General features: G+C 55.4%; 1 protein-coding gene across 5 annotated transcripts in view; it reads left to right on the top strand.

The window, feature by feature from the left end:
• LOC113606519 (soluble calcium-activated nucleotidase 1) overlaps nucleotides 1–24,635 on the top strand; it is a 33,444-nt gene extending 8,809 nt beyond the window's left edge. For 2 of the 5 annotated variants that reach the window (XM_027080894.1, XM_027080893.1), the window contains exons 2-7: nucleotides 1,292–1,944; nucleotides 16,344–16,418; nucleotides 17,490–17,681; nucleotides 18,152–18,283; nucleotides 20,566–20,818; nucleotides 23,370–24,635. In XM_027080894.1, coding sequence (XP_026936695.1) covers nucleotides 1,314–1,944; nucleotides 16,344–16,418; nucleotides 17,490–17,681; nucleotides 18,152–18,283; nucleotides 20,566–20,818; nucleotides 23,370–24,402 — 2,316 coding nt within the window. In that variant the 5' untranslated portion in view covers nucleotides 1,292–1,313 and the 3' untranslated portion in view covers nucleotides 24,403–24,635. Of the gene's footprint in view, nucleotides 1–1,291; nucleotides 1,945–3,724; nucleotides 3,929–4,780; nucleotides 7,058–14,334; nucleotides 14,468–16,343; nucleotides 16,419–17,489; nucleotides 17,682–18,151; nucleotides 18,284–20,565; nucleotides 20,819–23,369 lie in introns of those variants that run through there. The other 3 variants (XM_027080898.1, XM_027080897.1, XM_027080895.1) reach the window with 2 other exon arrangements.
• The last annotated feature ends 413 nt before the right edge of the window (nucleotides 24,636–25,048 follow it).

Below are 25,048 nucleotides of genomic sequence, written 5' to 3'. Positions count from 1 at the left end.
TCTTGCTTCCTCCTTAGAAGTCACTTTTCTGCACTTGACCCTGTGGCCGAAACCTAAGAATGTCCAAAAAGCAAGGGAAGGGGAAGGCCTGGTTTCCATGTGGACCCGTTGCTGTGATTTTCCATCCTAGGAGCGGGGCCGCATGCTCTGCATTGGGGGGGCAAAGGGTGGGGGGTGACACAGAGCCGCCAGATCCCCGTGAGACCCCACAGCCTTCCCAGCTGCTGCCTGGTGGAGGGAGGGGCATCTGCACGGAAAGTCACACGGTTGGTTGTTTTGGGGGCCAAGGTAGAAATGCTCCGTGGCCCGAGGGAAGTTTCTCAGGCTGAGACCTACTGAGTTACAGCTGGAGGCCGAGACTGAGAGCGGCCGAGGGCTGGCGTTCTGCTGATTCCGCCCCGGAGACAGCGCCGGCCTGGTGCCGCTGTGGCCTCGCTGAGCTGCGTGCTCTATGCCGGGGACAGGAGCTGCTGTTCCTGGCCGCTACAACCCGCTCTGGAGCTGTGCCTCGAGCTGTGCCCAGGGAATGGGCTGTGGCGAGCACGCTGTCCTTGGAGCCGACACGCTGGGCTCCAGTCGGTGAGGGCCCCTCAGACTCTGGTCCCTCAGCCATTTGCATTACAGAAAGACGCCAGGGGACGGACGTTGCCAAAACCAGAACTATTTTTGTTTGGATTGAATGTGTTTTATACTTATATTTGAATGTTACAGAAACGTAACCCAGGAGGAAGTAACAGCTCACTCACTCAGTGAGCATGCGTCTGCACTGTGCACTGTTCTGGGAGTTGGGGACACAGGTGAACAAACTGATAACTATAACATGATGTCAGGTGGTGACAGATGCCAGGGAAGGGGATGGAGAGTGCCGTCGTCGGGAGCAGAGCCGTCAGGGAGGGCTTCTCGGCTGAGGTGACCTTGGATTAAAATACAGACCTGTACTCTCTCTGTTACCCTGTCCTGCCTGACCCCCACCCCACTCCCCAGCACGTGCTGCCCCTCCCGCAAGATTGCAAAGCACGGAACCTTCTCTCACCGAGCTTTCTGTCTTGCCAGCTGGGATAGAGGAGATGGAATAACATTGCTTTGGAAAGACTTTTCTTCTTGCTGAATAAGAGTAAACACAGATACTGCTAGAGTCGGGGTTTACTTAAGCCACGGGAGTAGTAATGGCACAGAGTCGCGGCAGTGCTCTTTACCCTGGTTGAGGCGGCCTCAGACCGTGTGCCCTCACAGAAGCGGGAAGCGCTGTGCCTGGCCCGTCGCTGACTTCTCCTCTCCCCCTGGGTTGCAGGTCCCGCCTGCCCTTCAGTCTGATGCCCGTCCAGCCCTCCGACCCCCTGGAATGGAATGAGTCTATGCACTCCCTCCGGATCAGCGTGGGGGGCCTTCCCGTGCTGGCGTCCATGACCAAGGCCGCAGACCCCCGCTTCCGCCCCCGCTGGAAGGTGATCCTGCCATCCTTCCTGGGTGCCGCCGTCCTCTGGCTGCTCTATGCCCACCGCCCTCCTCCTGGCCGGCCCCCCGTGCCCAATGCCCACAACTGGAGGCTCGGCCAGGCATCCGCTGACCGGTACAATGACACCTACCCCCTATCAGCCCCCCAGAGGACACCGGGCGGGACTCGGTACAGAATCGCTGTCATTGCCGACCTGGACACGGAGTCAAGGGCCCAGGAGGAAAACACCTGGGTCAGTTACCTGAAGAAGGGCTATCTGACCCTGTCAGACAGTGGGGACAGGGTGGCCGTGGAGTGGGACCAAGGCCGCGAGGTCCTGGAGTCCCACCTGGCGGAAAAGGGGCGGGGCATGGAGCTGTCGGATCTGATTGTCTTCAATGGGAAGCTCTACTCCGTGGATGACCGGACAGGTGTTGTCTACCAGATCGAAGGCTCCAAGGCCGTGCCCTGGGTGATCCTGTCCGACGGCGACGGAACCGTGGGGAAAGGTCAGTCGGGCCATCTGTCCCCTGGGCTCGTTGCAGTGCTAGAGGACAGGTCCTGGGTCAGCCTCAGCGGGCTTGGTTTGCACACGTGTGCAGTGAAGCAGTCACGGGTCCAGAGGGAGGGGACGTCAGGGAGATCTAGTCTCCTCCCTGCCTCTGACCTGCGGCCCCCAGAGCGTGAGCAGAAGCCTCCGAGACCTCGGACCAAATCTGTGTCCAGGAGCGCGAGCTTCTGCTGGGGGCCTGCGGGGGAGGCAGGGCCTCTCCAGGAGCGGGGCTGGGTTCCGCCGCCGCTGCTCTCACTGCCGCCAGGAACCACCCCTTTCTGCGTCCTGCACCCTCCACATGCCTCACCTTTAAAGCCGGGTTGTCAGATTTTCTCATTTTGAACGAAGACTTTATTAAAAAGCAAACGTCTCCTTTCTGAAAACCCAGCAGAAGGAAGGTCTGTGTGAGCAGCAGTGACCGCCCCCCACCCCTTGAGTGGAATCTGGACCTCTGGCATCGGCTGTGCCCCACTGCTCTGCTGTTTGCCAGCAGGTGGATAGGAGAGCTGCGAGAGGGAGCCTGAGTGCCCAGAGCCTTCGGACAGGGCGGCAGGAGAGTTGGCACCAACTTCTGCGCATGACTGTGCCCTCGGGTGGGTCCGCACCTTCTAGAAAGCCAAACTCCACCGCAGGCGCCTGAGGTCAAAGGAGGAATCGCATTAACTCCCTGGGCCGCTGCCAGGCCCTACCCCGCCCCTCTTCCTCCCCCTCTCCTGGTGATAAAAATCTCTCCCAAGTGTGCTCAAGTCTGGGCAGGTTGGCAGGACTATCTCAGCCACCGTTTTATTGAAAGCATTGGCTGTCCGCTTCCTGCCTCAGGCTGTCAGGGCGTGTAGGGCACCATCCAGTAGTTCTGTTTGCCCCTTGGATAAAGGGAGCTTAGGGTTGCCCTGTGGTCCGTCATCCAGAGCCACCTGCAGAGAAGCATCTTGCAGGGAGGGTTGCAGCCCCAGCTCCTCGGGCTGGCAGGAAATTTGCAAAACATTTGCGAAGCAAGCACAATTTAGAGCACGGTGTAGGAACAGGTGAGAATACGCTAGAAGAACAAAGCACCCACACAGCCTTCAAAACTAAGCTCATAGTAAGTAAATCCGTCTAAGAAAACAAATGCCGTTTGGCGTGGCTACCGTGAGCCCCCGCGCCAAGCCCCGCTTAGCTCTGGCCGCCTGCACATAGTTGACTCAGGGATGTGTCAGGTGTGGCCTCAAGGACCGCAGGCGCGTTCTGTGCGACTGACACTTCCCTACACTTTCCTAGGATTGGGCGTAGTCTGAGTCGGGGCTGACGGCTCGAGAAACAGGGAGCTTGGGGTCCGCGGAGATTTGTGAGTGGAGGGTGGGCCTTTCTGGCTGTGCAGGGCGCAGCAGGGTTCACGTGGGTTGTGAGGCGGGTGGTCCCAGCAGGGTTTCTGGGGTGAGTTTGGGAGGAAGATGTGGGGGCTCCGGAGGGCCGGGAGAGAGAAGGGAGAGGCAGCAGGCAGAGGTGGCGCCCATCTGCGCCTCGTGAATGCCGTGGGGTCAGCGCTAAGGAGAGGATCCCAACCGCCTACCCTCTGGGGTGGAGCTCCCAGCAGGCTGGCCTGGCCTCTGCTCTCTTGTCGCCGCCCCGAGGGACCTCTGACACCCAAGGCTGCGGACCCAGAGGGCTCTCTGCTCTTGCCTGACCAGACACACAGAGCCAGGCCAGCAGAGGGCTGGCCGTCGCCTCAGGCCCGCCCCCTGTCTCCCTGTCCCCAGGCTTCAAAGCTGAGTGGCTGGCTGTGAAGGACGAGCATCTGTATGTGGGCGGCCTGGGCAAGGAATGGACCACCGCCACGGGGGAGGTGCTGAACGAGAACCCGGAGTGGGTGAAGGTGGTGGGCTGCAGGGGCAGCGTGGACCACGAGAACTGGGTGTCCAGCTACAACGCCCTGCGGGCTGCTGCTGGGATCCGGCCGCCAGGTGAGAGCCAGGCCCGCGAGCGGGCGCTGCGCAGACGGGTGGCTGCGAGCATGCGGCCTCCACGTGTTGCTTGCCGAGCATGGGCTTCGCTTCTTCCTTGTTTGACGATTCAGCTGTCTCTGACGGTTGCTCCCACCAGGCCACTGGGTTCAGGGGCCAATGAGACATTTTTTCTCTCACCCCGACTCACCCAGACAGACGGCCTGGCAGGCTCAGACAGCAGCCCCGTCTACAGCGTCCTCCCGGTCGCCACCCTGGGGTCAGGCCTCGCATCTGACGTGGTGGGAGCAGGTGCACAGAGCTTTGCTTCTTTGCCCTCGTTTCCAAGAGTCATGGTTTGTAGTGGGGATGGTGGTGCTTAGAGCGGCCTGGTCACCTCTAGGCCTGGGGCATGTGACTGAGGACATGGCTTCACGCCCAGATAGGCTCACTTCCCATACTTTTCTGCTTCGAGGCAGCCTCTCCCCACCTGCCCTGATCCATCTTCACAGATCGGACCTGCGTGTTCCTTGTGCCTCTTCCCCTGGCGCTCTCCTTTGTGCCACTTGAGTAGCACCAAGGAGGCGAAATACAGACAGACCTTGCAGCCATGGCTACTCGGCAGCGCTGGGGAAGCCGGCGAGGAAGGGTGGCCAGAGAGTGGCGCAGCAGAGACTCAGCGCGGCCCCGCGGGCTCTGTGCTGCTGTCCCGGGCTCAGTCACTCTGGACAGGTGGGAGCAAAGGCACATGGAAACCTAAAGAAAAGATGACGGTGACGCTGCTGGTGCCGGGCCGCTCGAGGGTCTGCGTGCAGGGGCGAGGCCGCCCTGGCTCTGGGGAGGGTGGGCGGTGACTGGTCTGTGTGTCCCCAGGCTACCTCATCCACGAGTCTGCCTGCTGGAGCGACACACTGCAGCGCTGGTTCTTCCTGCCGCGCCGCGCCAGCCATGAGCGCTACAGTGAGGAGGATGACGAGCGCAGGGGCACCAACCTGCTGCTGAGTGCTGCGCAGGACTTCGGCGACATCTCCGTCAGCCACGTGGGGGAGGTGGTCCCCACGCACGGCTTCTCCTCCTTCAAGTTCATCCCCAACACCGATGACCAGATCATCGTGGCCCTCAAGTCCGAGGAGGACAGCGGCCAGATCGCCACCTATATCATGGCCTTCACGCTCGACGGACGCTTCCTCCTGCCCGAGACCAAGATTGGGAGTGTGAAGTATGAGGGCATAGAGTTCATTTAAACTGGGAAAAATCAAGACGACGAACAAGGCTGGGGGGTGGACAGTTTTAAGCTACGTCAGGACTCAAATTTTATAAAACCCCGAGGACTGCACTTTTATGTGATGTTTAGTTTTGCTTTTTTATTTTTTTCCTCGGAACTCTGAGGTGTATACCTGGTTTAGAGATTTCCAGAATTGGGAGCTCAGTCCCAGCCTGAGGTGTGGCTTCTCAGAGGGGAAGGGGCGGGGGTCTTGGGACTGCAGGCCGGACATTTCCCTGCACTGCCATCTGGTGGTATAATCTAGTCATTGCAGGCATCTTAATTTGGGGCCCATCCTCTGATTCAGCCCTTTCTTCCATCCGACCTACCTTTCTTTTCTCTCCATTTCTTCTTTTGTTCAATAAATATTTCTTGAGCTCCTACTGTGTGTCAAGCACTGTGCCCCTTCTGCGAACACAGCAGTGAGTCTGAAGCAGGCCTGCCAGTTAGGTGCTCCTGGGCTGCCCCCTTCTCTTCCTTCCTCGTGAGCCCCGGGCATTAAATCCACCCCTCCAGACCCCTGGAAAAGAACCTGTTTACGCTACAGGACATCACAGGGCCGTGAGAGCGAGGGCAGGCCTCCGGGAACGCCGCAGGTGCCCAAAGTGCTGCAAGAGGGGACGCAGGCCCACCATCTACGCCCCCATCAAACTTCTCCATTCAAGTGACCGACCCCGTTTTCTGCCTTCAGGAAAATTCTGCGGCTGTGTAGCACTTTGAAGTTTTATTATTAACTTATATTAATTAAAGTAATTTCCTTTGTTATAAAATGGAATTGGCAAATCTTATCAGAACAAAGTCTTGTAGTTAATAAATTCAATCCCAGCAGTGAAGGAAATGGTAATTAAGCAGTTACAGTTGGTCAGGCAAGTTTTCAACCCTTTCTAAGTCCTTGGTCAAAGGATACAAAGATAAGGATAAGGATACATTGCTGTTTTCTAGCAATTATCAGAAATTGCCTTTCCTTGGAAGACTTGCATGAATAACTTGAATTTGTATTTCCTGAGTCAAGTGGGGCCCTGGGTTCTGGCGAGCCTACACCCTGCCCCAGGCACTGGGGCTCCCTTACCCTGGAGGCTGTGGACGAGGCCTGCCTGGCCCTGTGGTTTCTGTCCTAGCCTTTTATTTCTCCTCAGCCTCTTCTTCCTGGAAACTCTTCACAGAAACCTTGGTGTGTCTCAGTACCTGTGGCCTTTTCTCCACGCTCCAGGGTAAAGGCAGAGGGTTTGGGACAGAGGTCAGCCAGGACCAGAGCCTAGAAGGGCCGTTGCCATCAGCCCACGGCGCCCCCTCGCCCAGAAGCTACCTCACCCCTCAGGAGGATGTAGGGTTCGTGATGGCTGGGAAGGGCTGTGTTGTAGGCCCTGGCTGCTACTGTGTGGACCCCCTGTCTCGCAGACTTTTCCCGCTTTGAAACTTTAATACAGATGCTAGGAGGGAACCCAGGAAGGATCCCTCATTCTTGTGCTGGTTGTCTGTTTCTTCCACTGTAAAACAAACAGCAAAAGAACAGAAAACAAACCTTTGAACGTGACATGTTTCTCTGGAACTCAGCTCCCATTGGACACAGTCTGAAGGCCCAAGTCTTTTCTGACTTTGCCCAGCTGGGCTCCCTGACACGCCTCCTTGATAAACATCCATGAATGACATCAGGGCTGTGTGATATTAAAAATACAAAGATGGAATTAGGAAGATTGGAGGACTGGGGACAGTCACTGAGTTGAGATCCAAGACTCAGGTGCCCAGAAGCACCATTTTCACACAGTGATTTTCAAATATTTTAAAGCTAGCCTTTCCCCCCTGTATTCGCTGCTGTAAGCATAATGATTGTGTTCCTTCCTACTGGAGCCATTGTTTTGGAAACAATAAAGTGTATTCTCTTTGTCTCCTGGTCTGTGTTGTCTTTTGGCGCTGCCCCAGCGGATATGAGAGCTGATTCACACAGGGGCTCAGTGAAGGGTGCGCTCCCTGTGGGGGTGAAGAGGGGGTCCTGGCAAGGAACAAGCCAGAAGCCTTCTTGACACAGGATGGCTGATGTGCTGTGGGAGTTCACAGGATAGGGACCCATGGACCTTTGCAGTCGAGGAGACTTTTTGGAAACTGAATCATCCAGTCCAACTTTTCCCCAAGTCTGAAGATGCTCTTTTGGTCAGAGTGGTTAAGAATATAGGCTCTGGGACTTCTCCGGTGGTCCAGTGCTTAAGAATTTATGCTCCCAATGCAGGGGGCCCAGGTTCGATCCCTGGTCAGGGAACTAGATCCCACATAACGCAACTAAGATCCTGCACGCAGCAGCAAAGATGCCTCATGCTGCAACTAAGACCCGGCACAGCCAAAGAAATGAATAAATAAATACTAAAAAAAAAAAAAGAATACAGGCTCTGAGCCTACTCTCGCCCTCTGAAATGGCCCACACTCTGTCTGTGGAGTGTGTTTCTCTCTGAATAAATCCACTTCTTACCTAAAGAAACAATATATAGGCTCTGAGTCACTCCCGGGTTCCAGTCCTGGCTCTGACACTTCCCAGCGGTATGACTGTGAGTAGATCATCTAACCTCTCTGTCCTTTGACTTCCTCCACTGTGAAAGGACGATGATAATGGGGCTACTTCACAGAGCTGTCGTGAACAGTAAGTGAATCCATTCACAGAGGGGAGTAGAAAATCACCTGATTCTTCCTTAGCAGCTGCTCACCCATTTTGTTGGAGGTGCTGGAAGACTGGTAGTGAGGTGGGCCCCGGCGAGAGGTCTAGACTGGTCCAGGTGTCACTAGGGAGTCTGATGAGTCTGCAGGAAAGAATGAGATCGTTCTGCAGGACCCGCGGGGCCCTAAGAAGTCCTAAGAAGAAGCCTCAGGCACACGGAAGGAAGGGACTGGTGAGGAAGGGAGGCCTGCACTGGTACAGGACACCAGGGGAGCGTGGGGTCAAGTGGCAGCGTGCCCATCCTGCTTCGTCCCTTCTGTCAGACTCCACAGGAGGTCAAGTAAGAAGGTTGAGCGTGTCCACGGGCCAAGCAACAAGGAAGACGTGGTGTTCTTGGCGAACCTTGTGAGAACAGTTCCGGGGGGTCGTGGGGGGAGCCAGAGTACATGGGACTGAGCAGGAACAGGATGGAGAGCTGCACACGGATGAGGAAGGCATGGAAAATCGGCTCTTGACTGTGTCCTTAAGTAACCGCTGTACCCTGGACTCGCAGTGACTCGTGCCTGCCGGCCACTCACACCTGAGTGTCACTAGCAAAAAAATATTTCCCAAAGTCGTCTCAGAACTGGGTGAAACAAAATGAGCTTAGTTTCTTTACAAATGTTAACCCTGTCTTCTTGTGCACTTTAAATTGGTAAATTTCCAGGTAAATTATACCTTAATAAACTTGTTAAAAGATGTGGGTAAAGTGGAAATAAAATACCTTCACACAAAGAAAATTCCAAGGGCAACTGGCTTTACTGGTAAATTGCGCCAAACATTTAAGGAAGAAATCATAACGAGCCAACACAAAATCTTCCATGATTTTGGGAACTGGGAACACTTCCCAACTCATTCTGTGAGGGCACCATTACCCTGATACCAAAACAAGACAAATATGAGAAAAGAAAAATACAGACCAGTGTCGCTCATGAACATAGAGCCAAACATCCTGGGCAAAAATTTAGCCAGTTGAATATAAAAATGAAAATACATCATGACAAAGTGTGATTTATTCCCGGAAGGCAAGGTTGGTTTAATATTCTAAAATCCACATAATTCACCATATTAACAGACGAAAAAGGAAAAAACGTGTGATAATCTCAAAAGATACAGAAAAAACATTTGACAAAATCCGGTACCCGTTCACGATTTTAAAACAAATAAGCGGGGCTTCCCTGGTGGCTCAGTGGTTGAGAGTCCACCTGCCGATGCAGGGGACACAGGTTCGTGCCCCGGTCCGGGTAGATCCCACATGCCATGGAGCGGCTGGGCCCGTGAGCCATGGCCGCTGAGCCTGCGCATCCGGAGCCTGTGCTCCGCAATGGGAGAGGCCACAACAGTGAGAGGCCCGCGTACCACAAAAACAACAAAAACAAACAAACAAATAAGCAAAGAAACCCTTAGCAAACTAGAAATAAAAGGAACTTCTTTAAGCTGGTAAATGTCATCTGTGAAAAACCTGCAGCTAACATCATACTTCATGGTGAGAGACTTTCCTTCGAAGGCTGGGAACAAGGCAAGAAAGTCAGCTTCCACCACTTTCGCCCCCCCCCCACTTTTTATTTTAAAGTCATTTTAAACCACAAAGAAGTTGCCAAACTAGAATAGTGTTGCTGTGTTCCCTTCACAGCAACAGTGTACAGTACACTGTTGTGTACAGTGTTGCTGTAATTTTGTCCAGTGACAGCCTCTCACATAACCACAGCTCAGTGATCAAACCAGGGAACCACCATTGTGCTCATTACTTTCATTCACCTACTGTCCTATGCAAGGTCCCAGACAGTGCAATTAGGCAAGAAAAAGAAAAGTCTTTAGATTGGAAAAGAAAGAGTAAAACCTTCTTTATTCACCAAGGACAAGATCAACTAGATAGGAAAACCCTAAGGACTCTTCAAAAAACAACTAACAGCTGAGTATAGCAGAGCAGAAAGATACACAGTTCAAATACAGAAATTAATTTTGTTTCTGTGCAGCTGCAGTGAACAGTTGGAAATGGAAAATTTTTTAAACAGCGTCATTTATAATAACACCGGAAAACATGAAATAGTTAGATATAAATCTAACAAAATATGTACAAGATCTATATGCTGAAACTATAAAACACTGATGAAAGATATCAAAGAAGACCCAAATAAATCAAAGAATATGCTGTCTTCATGGGTGGAAAGACTCAAATTTTGAGGAAGGGAAACAAAGTTGAAGGACTGATACTATCTGACTTCGAGCCTTAATGTAAGGCTGTAAGTCATCAAAATGTATTAGTGCCATAAGAAGAATAGGTATATAAAGTCAGGAGAACAGAAGAGAGTCCAGAAATAAACCCATATGTGTGTGGTCAATTGATTTTTGACAAAGGTGCCAGGGTAATTCAGTGGGAAAAAGATTGTCTTTCCATAAGTAGTGGTGGGACAACTCTATTCGATATGGAAATAAATGACTGAAACCCTCATCTCCCGCCATACACAAAATTAACTCACGTTAGATAATAGACCTAAATATAAGAGCTAAAACTACAAAATTCTATAAATTTCTATGCAGTAGAAAATCTTTGTGAGTTTAGGTTAAGCAAAGATTTCTTAGATGTGATACCAAAAGTATGGAAAATTGTGCTTTTTCCAAGCTCAAAATCTTTGCTTTCAGAAGACACTCTTAAGGAAATGAAAAGGCAAGTTTTTCATCCAAACAATTTGCAAGTTGTGTATCTGCTAAAGGACTCATAGCCAGAATATATAAAGAATGCATACGACTCAGTGATAAGACAACCCAATTTAAAATGTGTTTAAGATTTAAATACTTCACCTCACCAAAGAGGAGGCATAAATGACAAATAAGCACGTGAAAAGATGCTCCACATCGTGAGGCATTAAAACCACAGTAAGATTCCACTACACACCCACCAGAATGGATACAACTGAAAAGACTGGCAATACCAAGTAGTGGTAAGGATTTAAAGCTACCGGAACCATCATAGAAATTGCTAGTAGGGTCGCAAAATGGTTCAGCCACTTTGGAAAACAGTTGGACAGTTTCCTAAAAAGTTAAACATACACCTACCATACGACCCAGTAATCTTATCCCTACACAAAAGAAATTAAAACTTATGTTCACACAAAGACTTGTCTCCAAATGTTCCTAACAGCTTTATTTGTAATACAGTAGTCCCGCCTTTATCCACAGGGGATACTCTCCAGCACCCCAGTGGATGCCTGAAACTGTGGATAGTATCAAATCCCATATATACTGTCTTTTCCCATACATACCTACCTATGATGAAGTTTAATTTATAATTTAGGCACAGTAAGAGAATAGCCGAGCTGCCAGCATACCACTCTTGTGCTTTGGGACCATTATTAAGTAAAAGAAGATTTGCTTGAACACAAGCACTGTGATATCTGGACGGTCGATCTGATAACAACAACGGCTACTAACTGACTAACAGGTGGGATACGCTGGATGAAGGGATGATGCATGTCCCACGTGGGACGGCGCAAGATTTCATCACGCTACTCAGAACAGTGCACAATTTAAAACTCACGAATTGTTAATTTCTGGAATTTTTCATGTAATATTTTTGGACTGCAGTTTACCACGGATAACTGAAACTGCAGAAAGCAAAGCCTCGGATAAGGGGGTGGTGGGGGATGCGGGTGAGTGTGGTCCAAAACTGGGAGTGACCCAAATGTCCATCAATGCATAAGTGCAGAAACAGATTGAGGTCTGTCCACACAGTGGGCTACTACTCGCGAGAAAAGAACCAATTACTGATATTCTCAGTGACATCTCAAAAGCATGTGCTAAGTTAAAGGTTATATCTTGTGTATTTCCATTTATATGAAATTCTAGAACACGCAGAGCTGCGGTGGCAGTAAGCAGATCCCCGGTTGCCAGGGTTGGGGCCTGGCAGAGGGGATTGTCAGCAAAGGCATAAGAGAACATTTGGGGATGATGAGAATGTTTTCTATATTATGATTGTCATGGTTACCATCTGTATACATTTGGCAAAACTCATTAAATCGATGCACTTTATTGTGTGTAAATTATTAGATCTCAAGCCAATTTTTTTTTCTATAAATTTATTTCTGGCTGCGTTGGGTCTTCGTTGTTGTGTGCGAGCTTCTCTAGTTGCGGCCAGCGGGGGCTACTCCTCGCTGCGCTGCACGGGCCTCTCATTGCGGCGGCCCCTCTCGCCGCGGAGCACAGGCTCCAGGCGCGCGGGCTTCAGCAGCCTCAGCACGCAGTCTCAGTAGTTGTGGCTCACAGGCTCCAGAGTCCAGGCCCAGTAGCTGTGGCGCACGGGCCCAGCCGCTCCGCGGCATGGGGGATCCTCCCGGACCAGGGACCGAACGAACCCGTGTTGCCTGCGTTGGCAGAGGGACTCCCAACCACTGCACCAACAGGGAAGTCCCTCAAGCCAATTTTTTAAAAAAGAAAGAAAAGTGTGGGTTGGAATCCCAGCTCTTCCGCTCCCAGCTGTGTAACTGGTTGGGTTTCCCTTCTCTGCACTTCCGTTTTCTCATCTATTAAAGAGTTAATAAGAGCAGCTACTTCCTGTAGAGGTTGGGAGTATTGAATGGGTCCTGTCAAAAGTTGACAGCAGTGCCGGCTACCTCGAGGTTAGTATTACAGGCAGCGTTCCGTGTTTGGTGGGGGGGGTGGGAGAGGAGGCACAAAGAATGTCGACGGGCGTCGTAAGGGCTCTGGTCTCTGACAGCCCCCAGCACGCTCGCCACCACGTCTCGTCTGTGGCTTCCTGCTTACAGCAGCGGGCTCTACACTGTCACCACTGGCCCAATTGTCCACAGCGTCGGGGCTTTCAGTTGGTCTGCTTACCAGAGCTGAGCCACTCCTCTCTGGAGCAGATGGTCTCAGTTCCTGTTCTCAGTTCCCGTTCTCCTGTTCCTGGAGAGACCCTGAGAGCCGGAGGGGAACAGACACCCGTGCTTTGATTCCATGTCTGGGCCTCAGTTTGACATTTTACCACCTGCACACAAAGGACTTTCCAGCAGGAAAGGACTCAGGGAATAAAGATTCGGCAACTTGGGTTTTTCGACGTTGCCACCAGTACCTCCCAAAGGACTTCCTATGCACTCCTGACCTAGACTGGCCACTTATTGCTGCAAGTACCGATGGACGCTAGAAGTGACAGTGCTGGGGTTTCTGTGTCAGCCAGCACTGAGGCTCCTTCAGCTGGATGGCGTGTTAAAACTCCCCTGTCTCTTCTGCCACTTTTGTTTCTGCTGCTCTCCCCACTGATGTTTATGGTTCCTTTGGAGGGGATTAGATGAGCCGGTAGCCCCCTCAGACCTCACATCTTGGGCAAATAGTCATTGAATGGTTGACCTGGGGGCTCACTCTTTTGGACGCAGGTCTGTCTCCCAGGGAAACTCTGTCTCCCCCACTGGTTCTCAACCCCGGCTGCACATGGGAACCACCTGCAAGGCTTTAATGCCAATGCCTGTCCCCACCCCAGAGATTGTGATTTAATGGGTCTGGGCCTTGGGAGTTTGTGAAACTCCTGGGTGATTCTCATGTGCCGACCAGGTTGACAGCCACTGGATTAGAGAGACCTGGGGACATTCCAAGGGGACAGCTCTTGTCCAGAACCTGGAATGCAAGTGACAGAAATAGAAGAGATCGATTGCCTCATTTAACCTTGAAGCCAGGGCTTGGCCTTGACGTCAGGCCAGCTGGATGCAGGTGCTCAAGCCATAGCATCAGGACCGAGGTTCCTCCGTCTCTCAGCTCTTCCCTCACCTGCATCCTCAGCTGGGCTTTCCTCAAGGCACAGTCTGGGGCACCACAGACATCAGCATCTCCAGGCCGCCTGCTCCCTGCAGGGTCCCGTTCCGGGAGTCTGAAGCTGACTCCCTGGGCCGGCTGGGATCACGGCGCCTCCCTGACACCATCTGTCTCCCACCCACCGGGCTCAGGTCAGCCCCAGAGGAGCCACACAACCTGAGGGTGAGACGGGGGTGCTTCCCCAGGGGAAAATCGAGGTGCTGGCTCCCTGTCAGAGGAAAGGCAAGGGAGTGGGCATGAGGCGGGCAGAACAATTTATGTCCACTCCAGAGGTTCTGCCCCCGCCCCAGCAGGGTGCAACATTCAGGTCAGGCTTGAGACCCAGGAAATGGTTCAGGGTGTGGGTGAAAGAGCCCACAGTCCTCAGATGCACATCCTGCCTGTCCACGCCCACCCTCTGCTCTTCTGACCGCTGTCCGCTGCTGCCCCTCCTTTCCCCTCCCCCAGCGCAGGGGCCTGGCACTGGTCCAGCTCGGAAGAGTATTGAAATTCAAATGTGGCTGTCGGCTGCCTTGCTCTGGTTACAGAATCAGCCAGACTGCCGCCTTGGGCCACTGCCATCCCCACCGCCCCAGTCAGCACCAAGGGGGATTGGGGTGGTGCAGGAAGCCTTGGCGGCAGCCAACCCCAGAAGAAAACAGTGTCAGGTGGTTTCTAGAAATCGAAACTAGACTGAGCTTTCTGAAGCATTTCCTGAGACCAGCCCGACCACGCTCTGTACTGGAAGGGTTTGCTGGGTTGAAGAGTGGTCTGCAGAGGGATCCTGCAGGCGGGAGGCTATAGGACAGCCATCAGTAGTTGTCTCGGGCAGGTAAGCTTGTGCCTGTTGCTCTCAGGTGGGTGTCCCTCTCTCTACACCATGTAATCTCATGGGGGCCAAGTCTCCCTGCTTGTACCCAGATGGGGATCTGGTGCTTCTCCTGAGTCCAGGGACCATCACTGCAGCTCCCATGTCCAAAGGGTCTCTGTGAACGGTTGGGCAGGTTGTTCACTGGCGCACAAGGACACCAGCCCAAGGGGCAAGCAGGCTCGGGATTCAGCCAAGGTGCTCTCTCTGATCAGTGCTTTTCAGCCCAGGCTAAACCTGCCCAGAGGAAGAGCACCTTTCTCCAGTCTGCATAAACTCTGTCCCACTTCCCAAATGAGTCAGGCAAAAACGGGTGGTCGCGGCCACCTGAAGTGCTGTGACATTCGCATACCACGTGCCAAGTGCTTAAATGGCCACTTGTCTGGGGCCTTGAGTTCCTGTTTCAGGATGAGCAAAGCTGGTGGCTGCCACTGTCTGGGGAGTGCAGAGGGTGGCCAGCCATCCCCGTGTGCCTGGGACCTAGGGCATGTCCCAGGACACAGGAGTTCCCGTGCTAAAGCCGGGACAGGCCCCAGTGCACTGGGCGGTTGGTCATCCTAGCCCCTTGGCCATCTGCTGAGGTCAGTGTAATGAAGAGAGGGCACCCCCACACACAAACACACCACCCACGACTCCCCAGCTGTGTGAGCCGAGCCGGCTACCCCTTCACTTGTAAGGTGGGATCAACACAGCATTTCTCAGGCTCGTGGTCAGGATCCCACGAGCCAGTGGTGTGAGCGGTCCTGGCCCAGGGATGCCATTCAATGATGGTTAACAGGCCTTCGTGCCTGGGAGCCCCCAGGGGTCTGGTTAGCGCAGTCCCGGGGTGCCGCCCCGAGGTCACCAGGCCCTGACTTGAGGGGCAGCCACAAGAGAGGCCACATCTCTGCTCGCTGGGCCCCGGGGGTGAGTGTTGGTGTTGCAGTGACCACCCCTTGTGTGGACAGGAGGGGAGGGAGGCAAGTGAGGGGCAGGATGGGGGTGAAGGGGAAAAGTGAGGAGTGACAATTAAACGGAGCCAAGAAGTCCAGGCAAAAGTGGGGAGACCTGGGTCCCCCCTGCCTGCCTGCCCAGGGCTGGCTGTGTGACCTTGGTGGTCCCCCGCCTCTTCGAGCCTCTGCTCCTTGGGGACACTGACCTCAGAGGTCCTCGCATCCTGTGCCCCTCCCTGCAGCCTCTCCCCACCCACACCCGGCTGCACAGTCAGAGGCCTGGGCCTCAGCCCTGACCCCTGTCCCCCCGGCCCGACGCGCCCAGCCCAAGCTCTCTCACTGCTGGCTGTCCCTCTGTCACTCCTGCCCGGATTTCTGGGGCCTCCTCCTGCTGCGTCCCCCTGCCCTGCTCTTGCCGCCCCCTCCCTCCCTGGGCTCACTTGCCCCAGAAGCCACCCACAGAATGTTCTCCGTCTGCTGCAGACCTCAGGGCACCCCCTCAGGGCTCCATTGACTGAAGACAAAGCCCCATCCTGAGCAGGGCTCCCCAGGCCCTCCCAATCTGGGCCCTGCACACCCTGCCTTCTCCCTCCCCACCCTCCCCACCCATCCCCCCCACAGCCACGCCAGGCCTAGCTTTCTGAGATGGGCTCCTGTTCCCACTGTCCTCGCTGCCCAGAGACCCCCCTTCCTCTGGGCAGGTCTTCCTCGTCCTCGGAGGACCACCTTCAGATGAAGTAAGGGGCCCCCACCGGGCGCTCCCCAGGCTCCCGGCTCTGAGGGTGCAGGCCCTGCACCCGCCGGCCGCCCTCCGTGAGCAGGGTCCAAAGGCTGGGTGGACACGCCGGCCCTGGTGCCGCGGGCTGTCCAGCTCCGCCGTCTCACTCGGCTGCCTCCTTTCACTGCAGGACAAGGGCTCCCAGGCAAGGCCATGGCCCCCCTGCGGCTCCTGTGGATGTGGCTGCTGGTCGCGGGGATTCACGGTGAGCGGGGCCCCGGAGATCTGGAAAGCAGCGTCTGTGAAGCTGCCGCTCCCTTGCTCTGCGGGGTCAGCCCCCTCTTTGCAGAAAATCAGGGCAATGTTCTGCCCGGTGCCTGGGTGACGGGAGTCAGCCCGGGTCTTCTCTCCTGCTTGAAGCCCCGGGTGTCCCAAGTCATGGCTTGTATGTTTTGGTGGGGGGATGCCAAGGGAGTCACCATTTCATCCGGTGGGAACCAGAGGGGCCTGGCAGGAGGGGCCCACAGATTGGCCCAACCCTGGGGGACACGAGGCCAGTGCCCTTTGGACACAGTCAGATTCCAGAGTCCTGGACGGCTGTCCTCACCCTTCACACTTCGAGGCCCTTCCTCATCCTGGTGACCCCACAGAGGCCTGTTGCTCCCCCATCTGAGAAGTGCCCTTTGACACGGCACCCAGCTCCTGCCTGACCCTGTCGGCTCCGGCAGGGGCTGAGGTGGGGCTGGGCAGGGGAGGTCAGCGGGCCGAGTCCCAGAAGAACAGGTGTAGGGCCAGGACCCCGCTTCCTCTCCTTGCCTGGCACACTCTGCCTGAGTTCCGGGGCGCCCTGGGCCTGCTTGCCCCCCACGTTCCCGCACGCCCCTTCCAGCAGTCCTCACTGTGGTGCCCGGGCTGCACCCCAAGCCCCAGACACCCTCAGTGGGGTCAGTATGGGCCTCCGCCCTGTCTCCCATTCTTTCCTTGGGGTCCTGCCACCCTACTCTCAGGTGGCATGGGGCACCCCTCTGCCCCTCCTCTATCAACAAAGGGTTCAGACCTCAGAGACAAGAAAGGTGGAGTCTACCCTCCCTGTGTGTATGGGGGGCGGTCTATGTGTACTTTCCACTCCTCGCCGGGGGGTGATCCCCTCGAGGATAGATGGAGTCTTCAAAGCTAAGGATCCAGGGGTCACCCCCTACTGGGGAGAACTTTACTGCCCCCGTGAAAGCACATGACCCCCGAGGAGGGTGGGGCGGCCGTGCTGCTGCCCTGGGAGGGAGGCCCAGCACGCGGCTTTCATCCTTGCTGACCTCTGCTCTCCCTCGGGAGCTTGCAGGCGTGAAAGACGGTGACATGCGGCTGGCCGACGGGGACACCGCCAACGAGGGCCGCGTGGAGATCTACTACAGCGGCCAGTGGGGGACGGTGTGTGACAACCTGTGGGACCTGACAGATGCCAGCGTTGTCTGCCGAGCCCTGGGCTTCGAGAATGCCACCGAGGCTCTGGGCGGAGCCACCTTCGGGCCAGGTAACCTGCGAGTCCCCAGGGCCTCCAAAGCTGGACGCGCTGCTAAGTAACCAGGCCCAGGAAGGGATCGTACCTAAGGCGGGCAAATGGCGTTCCCGCCAGCTCGGTGCCGGCAGAGGTTTCAAAGAGGCCGAAGCCCCGCGCTGGCTGAGCGCTGGCGGCCCGGCGCGCACGCAGGCTTGGCCGGCGGCCGTGTCCTCCAGCGCAGTGGCTCCACTCCGGGCAATTTACCTCTTGAAACAGTTTCCCCCCAAAAGAAAAGTCTGTGTGCAGTGCCTGTGATTCAAAAAAAGGGAAATCATCCAAATATTCAGAGACAGGGGTAGACGCATAAATTGCAGTATAATAATTTGATATCTACGAGGCAGACAGACCTTGTGAGAACAAGGCTAGTTCATGGTATGACGTTACAAGAGCCCCGAGAGCCCCAGCTCCCCCTCCAGGCTCTGTCATCCTTGCTGTGCCACCAGGAAGGGGCCCCATCATGCTGGACGAGGTGCAGTGCACAGGGACAGAGCCCTCGCTGGCCAACTGCTCATCCCTGGGCTGGATGAAGAGCAACTGTAGACATGACGAGGACGCCGGCGTGATCTGCACCAACGGTGAGCGGGGGCGGGGGGGTGTGCCCCATCCTGAGCCCCAGGGCCCTCCCTGTACCCCCGCCCAAGAGCTGCCACGGAGACCCAAGCCGGGCATCCCAGGGACGGTGGTCACGTCGGCTCCCCACCCCTCCACGGGGATCACACACCTCCCCGTGCAAAGGTTCGCAGGTGGTGCCTACTTTCCAGGAGGGGCAGGAAAGGCCCAGTTCCCACCACCTCACAGCAACAGATCTCCACTTCCTTACCGCCCCCCCCCCCCACACACACCGACCGGAGCCACTCAGAAATGCTCCATTTAACCCGATTCTCGGGCAATGAGCCACATTCCAAACACAGGCACACCTCGGAGATATCTCAGGTTCGGTTCCAAACCACTGACAGCGAGTATCACGGTAAAGCGAGTCACAGGAATTTTTGAGTTTCCCAGTGCCTGTAAAAGTTATGTTTACACTATACTGTAGTCTACTGAGTGTGCAATAGTATTATGTCTAAAGAAACAATGTACATACTAAAATATTGAATCACTATGTTGTACACCTGAAATTAATATATTGTAAACCAACTATACTTCAATTAAATAAATAAGCAAGCACACTTAGTTGGAAGCAGAGCTAGAACTGGAACAAAGATTTTCTGACCCTAGTCCAGAGTCCTAGGTCACTCCTGCAAGAGAGAAAGCAGCTGTCACCGGATGCAGGCTCCTGGCCCAGCAGCGCCCCCTCCCTGTGATGGGGGGAGGTGCGGGGAGACTGACACCCGTGCTCAGCTGTACACGGGCAAGGCCTTGTTGCATTAAGAAAGGATTGAAGCTGAAGAGTTTCAGATAAAATAAATACGCATATTTTCTCTCTTTTTTTGTAGAGAACAAATTTAAAGACTAGCCAGTTCTAAATATAATAGATCGATGGCATAAAATCAGTGAACCAGAAAAGCTATCGATGAAAAAACACTCTACACACCTTAATTTTTAAAAGAATAATGTACATACCTTAATTAAACAATACTTTATTGCTAAAAAATGCTAACCACCATCTGAGCCTTCAGCAAGTCATAATCTTTTTCCAATAGTAACATCAAAGGTGACTGAGAATTACCAAAATGTGACACAGAGACGCAAAGTGAGCAAATGCCGTTGGGGAAAAAAAAAAATGGTGTAGCTCAAGGCACAGTTGCGACAACTTTCAGTTTCAGAGAAACACGGCATCTGTGAAGCCCATTAAAACGAGGTGCCTCTGCACCCTGTGTCTACACGCTGCAGGCTTATCTCTCGAAACGCCAGCCTTTTGTTTCTGCTGGTTCGCATTCCAAAACATATTATAGCACACCCCCCGAACCCGGGCTTAGACAGCGTGCTGAACGTGCTTTAGACATTTCTTGGGGGCAGAAAGGCCTGATTGCAAACAGCCCCAGCCCTGCCCTCTCCCCAACGCCATCAGACATTCTAAATGGACCGAGGCTGCCCCGCAGTTTTGAGTCCTCGGGTCCCAGTTTTATCTCGTCTCTCATGACCACTTGTCCTTCTCCCTGGGCTCGCACAGGGAGCGCGGGAGCACGTGCAGGAGACACCTGGGCTGTGGGGCCAGGGTGCAAAGCAGGAAGCAGCCCTGGCCTGGTGGGGAGCCCCGGGGTGAGAGTAAAGGAGAGTCTGGGGTGCAGGGAGGAATGGGGGGGCTGAACCCACCTGGTTTAATTGTCAGAATTGATTCAAACCTGTTTGTGGCAAAGAAAAAACAGATGGAATTTAGTTCCCTGCTAAGCTTTGGGAGGGGCCAGGAGAGGCGGTGCATCACCCCCAAACCACCCTGGGGGCTTCAAGTAGCTTCTCTAGGCCTCGGTCCCCTGAAGGAGGCTGCTAAGAACCTCAAAACTCTAAATAGGGTTGCCATTAAACCCTCCCTCTTCAGACCAAACCAGGCAGGAGGTTTGGGTTTTAGAAGGTCATATCTGGGTGAGTGATTGATTGGGATGGGGCCCCAGGCTCTGGGAGTCAGCGCCTCCGAAACACCCACCTGGATGTGCTGTCAGAATTTGGAGGAGGCAGATGAGCTAAGTAGGGGTGTTTGACGGAGCGGGGGCTCTGGGCCACGGAGGGCAACAGCATCCTGTCTTCCAGGGCTGTTCTTTCCTTGCCTCCCCAGGAGCCTTTCTGAGTAGATAAGGCAGGAGCGGGGCCAAGATTTAAGGGAAGAAACTGACTCCAGGGAGCAAAAGTGTTTTCAGGTCACAAAGGAAGTGAGTGCCAGGGCCCCTCCTAACACGGCACGTTCCCTTCTACCTCTTAGAAACCAGAGGCATCTACACCTTCGACCTGTCCAGCGAGCTCCCCGCAGCTCTAGAGCAGATCTTTGAGAGCCAAAAGGGCTGTGACCTGTTCATCAGGGTGAAGACGAAGGAGGAGGACGAGCTGGGCATCTGTGCCCACAAGCTGATCCTGTCCACCAACCCCGAGGCACACGGCCTGTGGAAGGAGCCGAGCAGCAGGGTCACCATGGAGGTGGATACCGAGTGTGTGCCTGTCGTCAGAGACTTTATCAAGTGAGTGTCCTTGGGGCCAGGGGCTGGGGACTGGGCAGCATCCCCTCCAAGGCAAACCTCAGGGACGAGGGATGCGGCACCGACGGCAGCCATGCTTGGGTGAACACACTTGTTCACACTTGTGTGCACACACACTCACACATTCACACATTTGCCTTCACAGCCACACATCCTCACGTTCACACGCACATTCTTATGCATTCTTTCTGCAGGGGCTGTGAGAGATGGGGCAGCACACACACACGCACACGCACACCCACACACACACACACACACGCAGACACACACACACACCCCTGTCTCTCAGGTGTCGTAAAAGCATCCAAAAAACAACCATCAAAGGATTCTCCCTCTTCTCACCTGACTGATCTGCTCACTCAAAAAATTTTTTTAAAAACCGAATCCAAATCTGTTGCTGGAGAAAAGTGGGGGGAAGCCCTCAGGCGGGGCCGCCCAGGCCTCGGGTCTAACCAGTGGGCCGGCCACGCTCAGGAGCCCGTCTCCCAGCTGAGAGTGGGCCCCGAGGGGCGGCCCCTTCCCCCAGACCGCCCTGCTGGGGGCCACTCTGTCCCCACCCGAGGGGCCTCCCGGAGGGCTGGTGTTCTGTGAGCATCGACTTGAAAAAAGAACCACGTCTATGAAAGCTGTTCTCTCTCGTGACCCAAAGCTGTAGGTAGCTGAAAGTGACATTTAAGAGAAAACAACAAATGGCAGTGAAAACAGATTAAAGTGGCTTCTTTTCAGCCAAGGACAATATAAGAACCTGGCAGCCATCCTGTGCCCCTCCTAGCGGGACTGGTATCTGTAATGCGTTTGCGCCTGTCCCCAGCTTCCCGGCCCCAGCTGGAGTCACCGCCCTCGGTCAGAGTTCAGTGATTTTCTGGACTGTCTGGCCATGTGCTCCGGCTCTCTCTCCCTGTCTCTCCCTGTCCCTTTCTGTCTCCCTGTGTCTCTCTCTGTCTCTGTCTCTCCCTCCCTCTCTCTCTCTCCCTTTCTCTCTGCCCCTGTCTCTCTCCCTCCCCTGAGGCAGAGAGGCTGCAGTGAGCCCCGTCCAGGCCCCAGAAGGCCTCAGAGGACCCCTGCTCACTGCGGCTGCCCCGCACGCTCCCCTTCCCTCTTCCCAGTGTTCCCCACGCGGCAACTGCTGTTCAGAGCCTTCTGTCAGTAATCCGGCTTCTCACCAGTTTCTGGGGTCTCTGGGGGTCACTAACATCCCAGGGCCTTTGGTCTTTTTTCTACCTTTCAGGATGTTTTCTTCCCTGATGGTGGCGCAGGGCCGAAGGGCTGATTGCGACCCCCTGTCCCCAGCCACTCGGGTGCCCGCCTGAAGCTGAGGGTGGCCAGTGTGCCCAGACCGGGGAGAGCCAGCCGGGCTGGGGCGTCACCGGGTGGGAGCTGCACAGCTCCCAGCGGCTGGGAACCATCCCTCTCTGGCCCCAAAGCAGGATTAAGAGGTGGTGACGGAGACACTCTGTGGTTTCCTTGCTCCCTTTGTCAATGGCCATCTGCGGGGCCCTCGGTGGCACTCCTTGCCTATGAGAGAGGCAGTGCCTCGTCCGCTGTCCGGGTGCTGCCCAGGGCGAAGGTTCCTGGGCTCAGGCCACCACCAGGCGGATACACAGCTATGGGCGACGGGCCAGAGGGTGCAGATGCCTTTTTTGCCCCAGAGTTCACGGTCATCAGCAGGATCACGTGATGTGTTGAGCGCATGAGGGCAGAGAGGGTGGGAGGAGGGCGGGCCCACCTCTGCCACCGGCACTGGACACTGTAGCGCCCCAGCTCTGCTCTGGGCGCCCCCAGCTCCATGTTCAGGTGACAGGGTGGCCACCAGGTCCGCTGCTCCCTGGAAGGCTCAGCGTTCGAGAGAAGCCATTGGGAGAGTTTGGCTCTTCCCAAAGCAGGACCCCACTCACCATGTCCCAGGAGACAGCAGCCACAGCCTATCGTTTCCCCTCCCAGCAGGCTCCCTCCGCACACATCTTCACACAGCAAAGGGCTTCCTGGTGGCTCACTGAGTTACATGGCAGATGGCACAGACTGGGTGCCGCCCGTGGGGCTCACGGCTGGTGGGGAAGACAGATAGGAGGTGGCCAGCAGCGATGCCTATGTCACGGGAACATCTGACAGGTGCTGGGGTCAGAGGGGCGCCTACGGGCACCCAGTGGGGGCCCGAAGGGGTCTGGCCAGGTGCGTGACGGTGGGAAGGGAAGGGCAGGGCAACGCTGATGCCCGGGATGGCCGGCAGGCCCTGGCGCCCATGGTCCGGCCCGTGAGGACGATGGTGATGGTGGAGGAGGTGGTGGGACCACCTCCCTCACGGATGAGGATGAAGCAACATCCTCAAAGAGCCTGGGATCCGCCCACACCTGGCTCTAAGCAAACGGGAGCTTGGAATGTGCGTTGACCCAGGAGATAAATCAGGGGGTTCTGAATGCCCCTTGAAATAGCTAGCACCGCGGTGTCAGCGGTCAATAGCTCACGTGCACCAGGGCACACCTGCTGTCCTGCGGGGAAGGAGTATCACCAGGCATCAGCCCTTGTCTCCCCGCAGGTACCTCTACTCCCGGAGGATCGACGTCTCTCTGTCGTCGGTGAAGTGCTTGCACAAGCTCGCCTCTGCCTCCGGGGCCAAGCAGCTGCAGAGCTACTGCGGACACCTCTTTGCCATCCTCCTCCCCCAGGACCCCTCTTTCCGGACGGCCCTGGACCTCTATGCCTATGCCCTGGCCACCGGGGACCCCGTGCTGGAGGAGATCTGCGTGCAGTTCCTGGCCTGGAACTTCGGGGCCCTGACGCAGGCCGAGGCCTGGCCGAGCGTCCCCACGGCCGTGCTCCGAGACCTGCTCTCCAGGAATGAGCTGGTCACTCCCAGCGAGCTGGCCGTGCTGCGGGCCTTGGATGAATGGAGCCAGGAGAGGCGCATCTCCCGCAGGGAGGTGGAGGGCTTGGTGGAGAGGGTGCGGTTCCCCATGATACCGCCCAGCGACCTCTTCACCCTGCAGTTTAACCTGTCCCTGTACTGGAGTCACGAGGCGCTGTTCCAGAAGAAGATGCTGCAGGCCCTGGAGTTCCACACCGTGCCTTTCGAGCTGCTGGCTCAGTACAGGGGCCTGAACCTCACCGAGGACACCTACCAGCCCCGGCTTTACACCTCGCCCACCTGGAGCGCCTCCGTGACGGGTTCCAGTTACAACCGCTACCGGTCCTTCCAGACGCCCCAGCACCCCAGCTTCCTCTTCCAGGCCAGCTCAGTCTCCTGGTCTTTAGTCTACCTCCCCACCGTCCAGAGCTGCTGGAACTACGGGTTCTCGTGCTCCTCTGACGACCCCCCGCTCCTGGCCCTCTCCAAGTCTAGCTACTCCAATCCCACCATCGGTTATGAAAACAAGGCCCTGATGCTCTGTGGGAGAAACTTCGTGGCGGATGTCACCAACTTCGAGGGCTGGAAGGCCCTGATCCCCAGCGCCCTGGGCACCAACAGCTCCAGGAGTGCTTCCTTCTTCCCCTGCCCGGCAGGGTCCTTCAGCAGCTTCCAAGTCGTCATCCGTCCCTTCTACCTGACCAACTCCACGGGTGTGGACTAGACCCGAGGCTGGGGGAGCCAGGGTGGCAGGAGCGCCCGGAGGCGGGGCACCTCCCATCCTTCACCTCCTCTCTGCAACCATCTCCAACCACCAGCCACCAGATGGCCCCCCCCCCCCGCTTCCGTTGATCTCTCTGAGCTTAAAGAAATTACTGGAAGGTTTCAACTACTGCAGTCCACAAACCGAGAGCTCCCACTTCCCACTGCCCGCCCAGCTGGTTTGTCGGGAAGCAACAAGATATGAACAAGGAGCTGTCGGGTCTCCTCCCCTGCCTATCACTGTGCCCTCTGCTGTCCCTTATCTGAGATCATTAAAATTGCACTGTGGGGGCTTCCCTGGTGGCGCAGTGGTTGAGAATCTGCCTGCTAATTCAGGGGACACGTGTTCGAGGCCTGGTCCGGGAGGATCCCACATGCCGCAGAGCAACTAAGCCTGTGAGCCACAGCTACTGAGCCTGCACGCCTAGAGCCTGTGCTCCGCAACAAGAGAAGCCACAGCAATGAGAAGCCCAGGCACCGCAACAAAGAGTAGCCCCTGCTTGCCGCAACTGGAGAAAGCCTGTGCACAGCAACGAAGACCCAACGCAGCCAAAAATAAATAAATAAATTTATTTTAAAAAAAAATGCACTGTGGTTCCCAAGTTCTC

This window comes from Aethalodelphis obliquidens, unplaced genomic scaffold, assembly GCF_003676395.1.
Source record: "Aethalodelphis obliquidens isolate GAN/ISIS:26980383/991018 unplaced genomic scaffold, ASM367639v1 scaffold44, whole genome shotgun sequence".
NCBI classification, from domain to species: Eukaryota; Metazoa; Chordata; class Mammalia; order Artiodactyla; family Delphinidae; genus Aethalodelphis; species Aethalodelphis obliquidens.
Note: the sequence above shows the minus strand (reverse complement) of the source record. Positions and strands in the feature narration are given on the sequence as shown.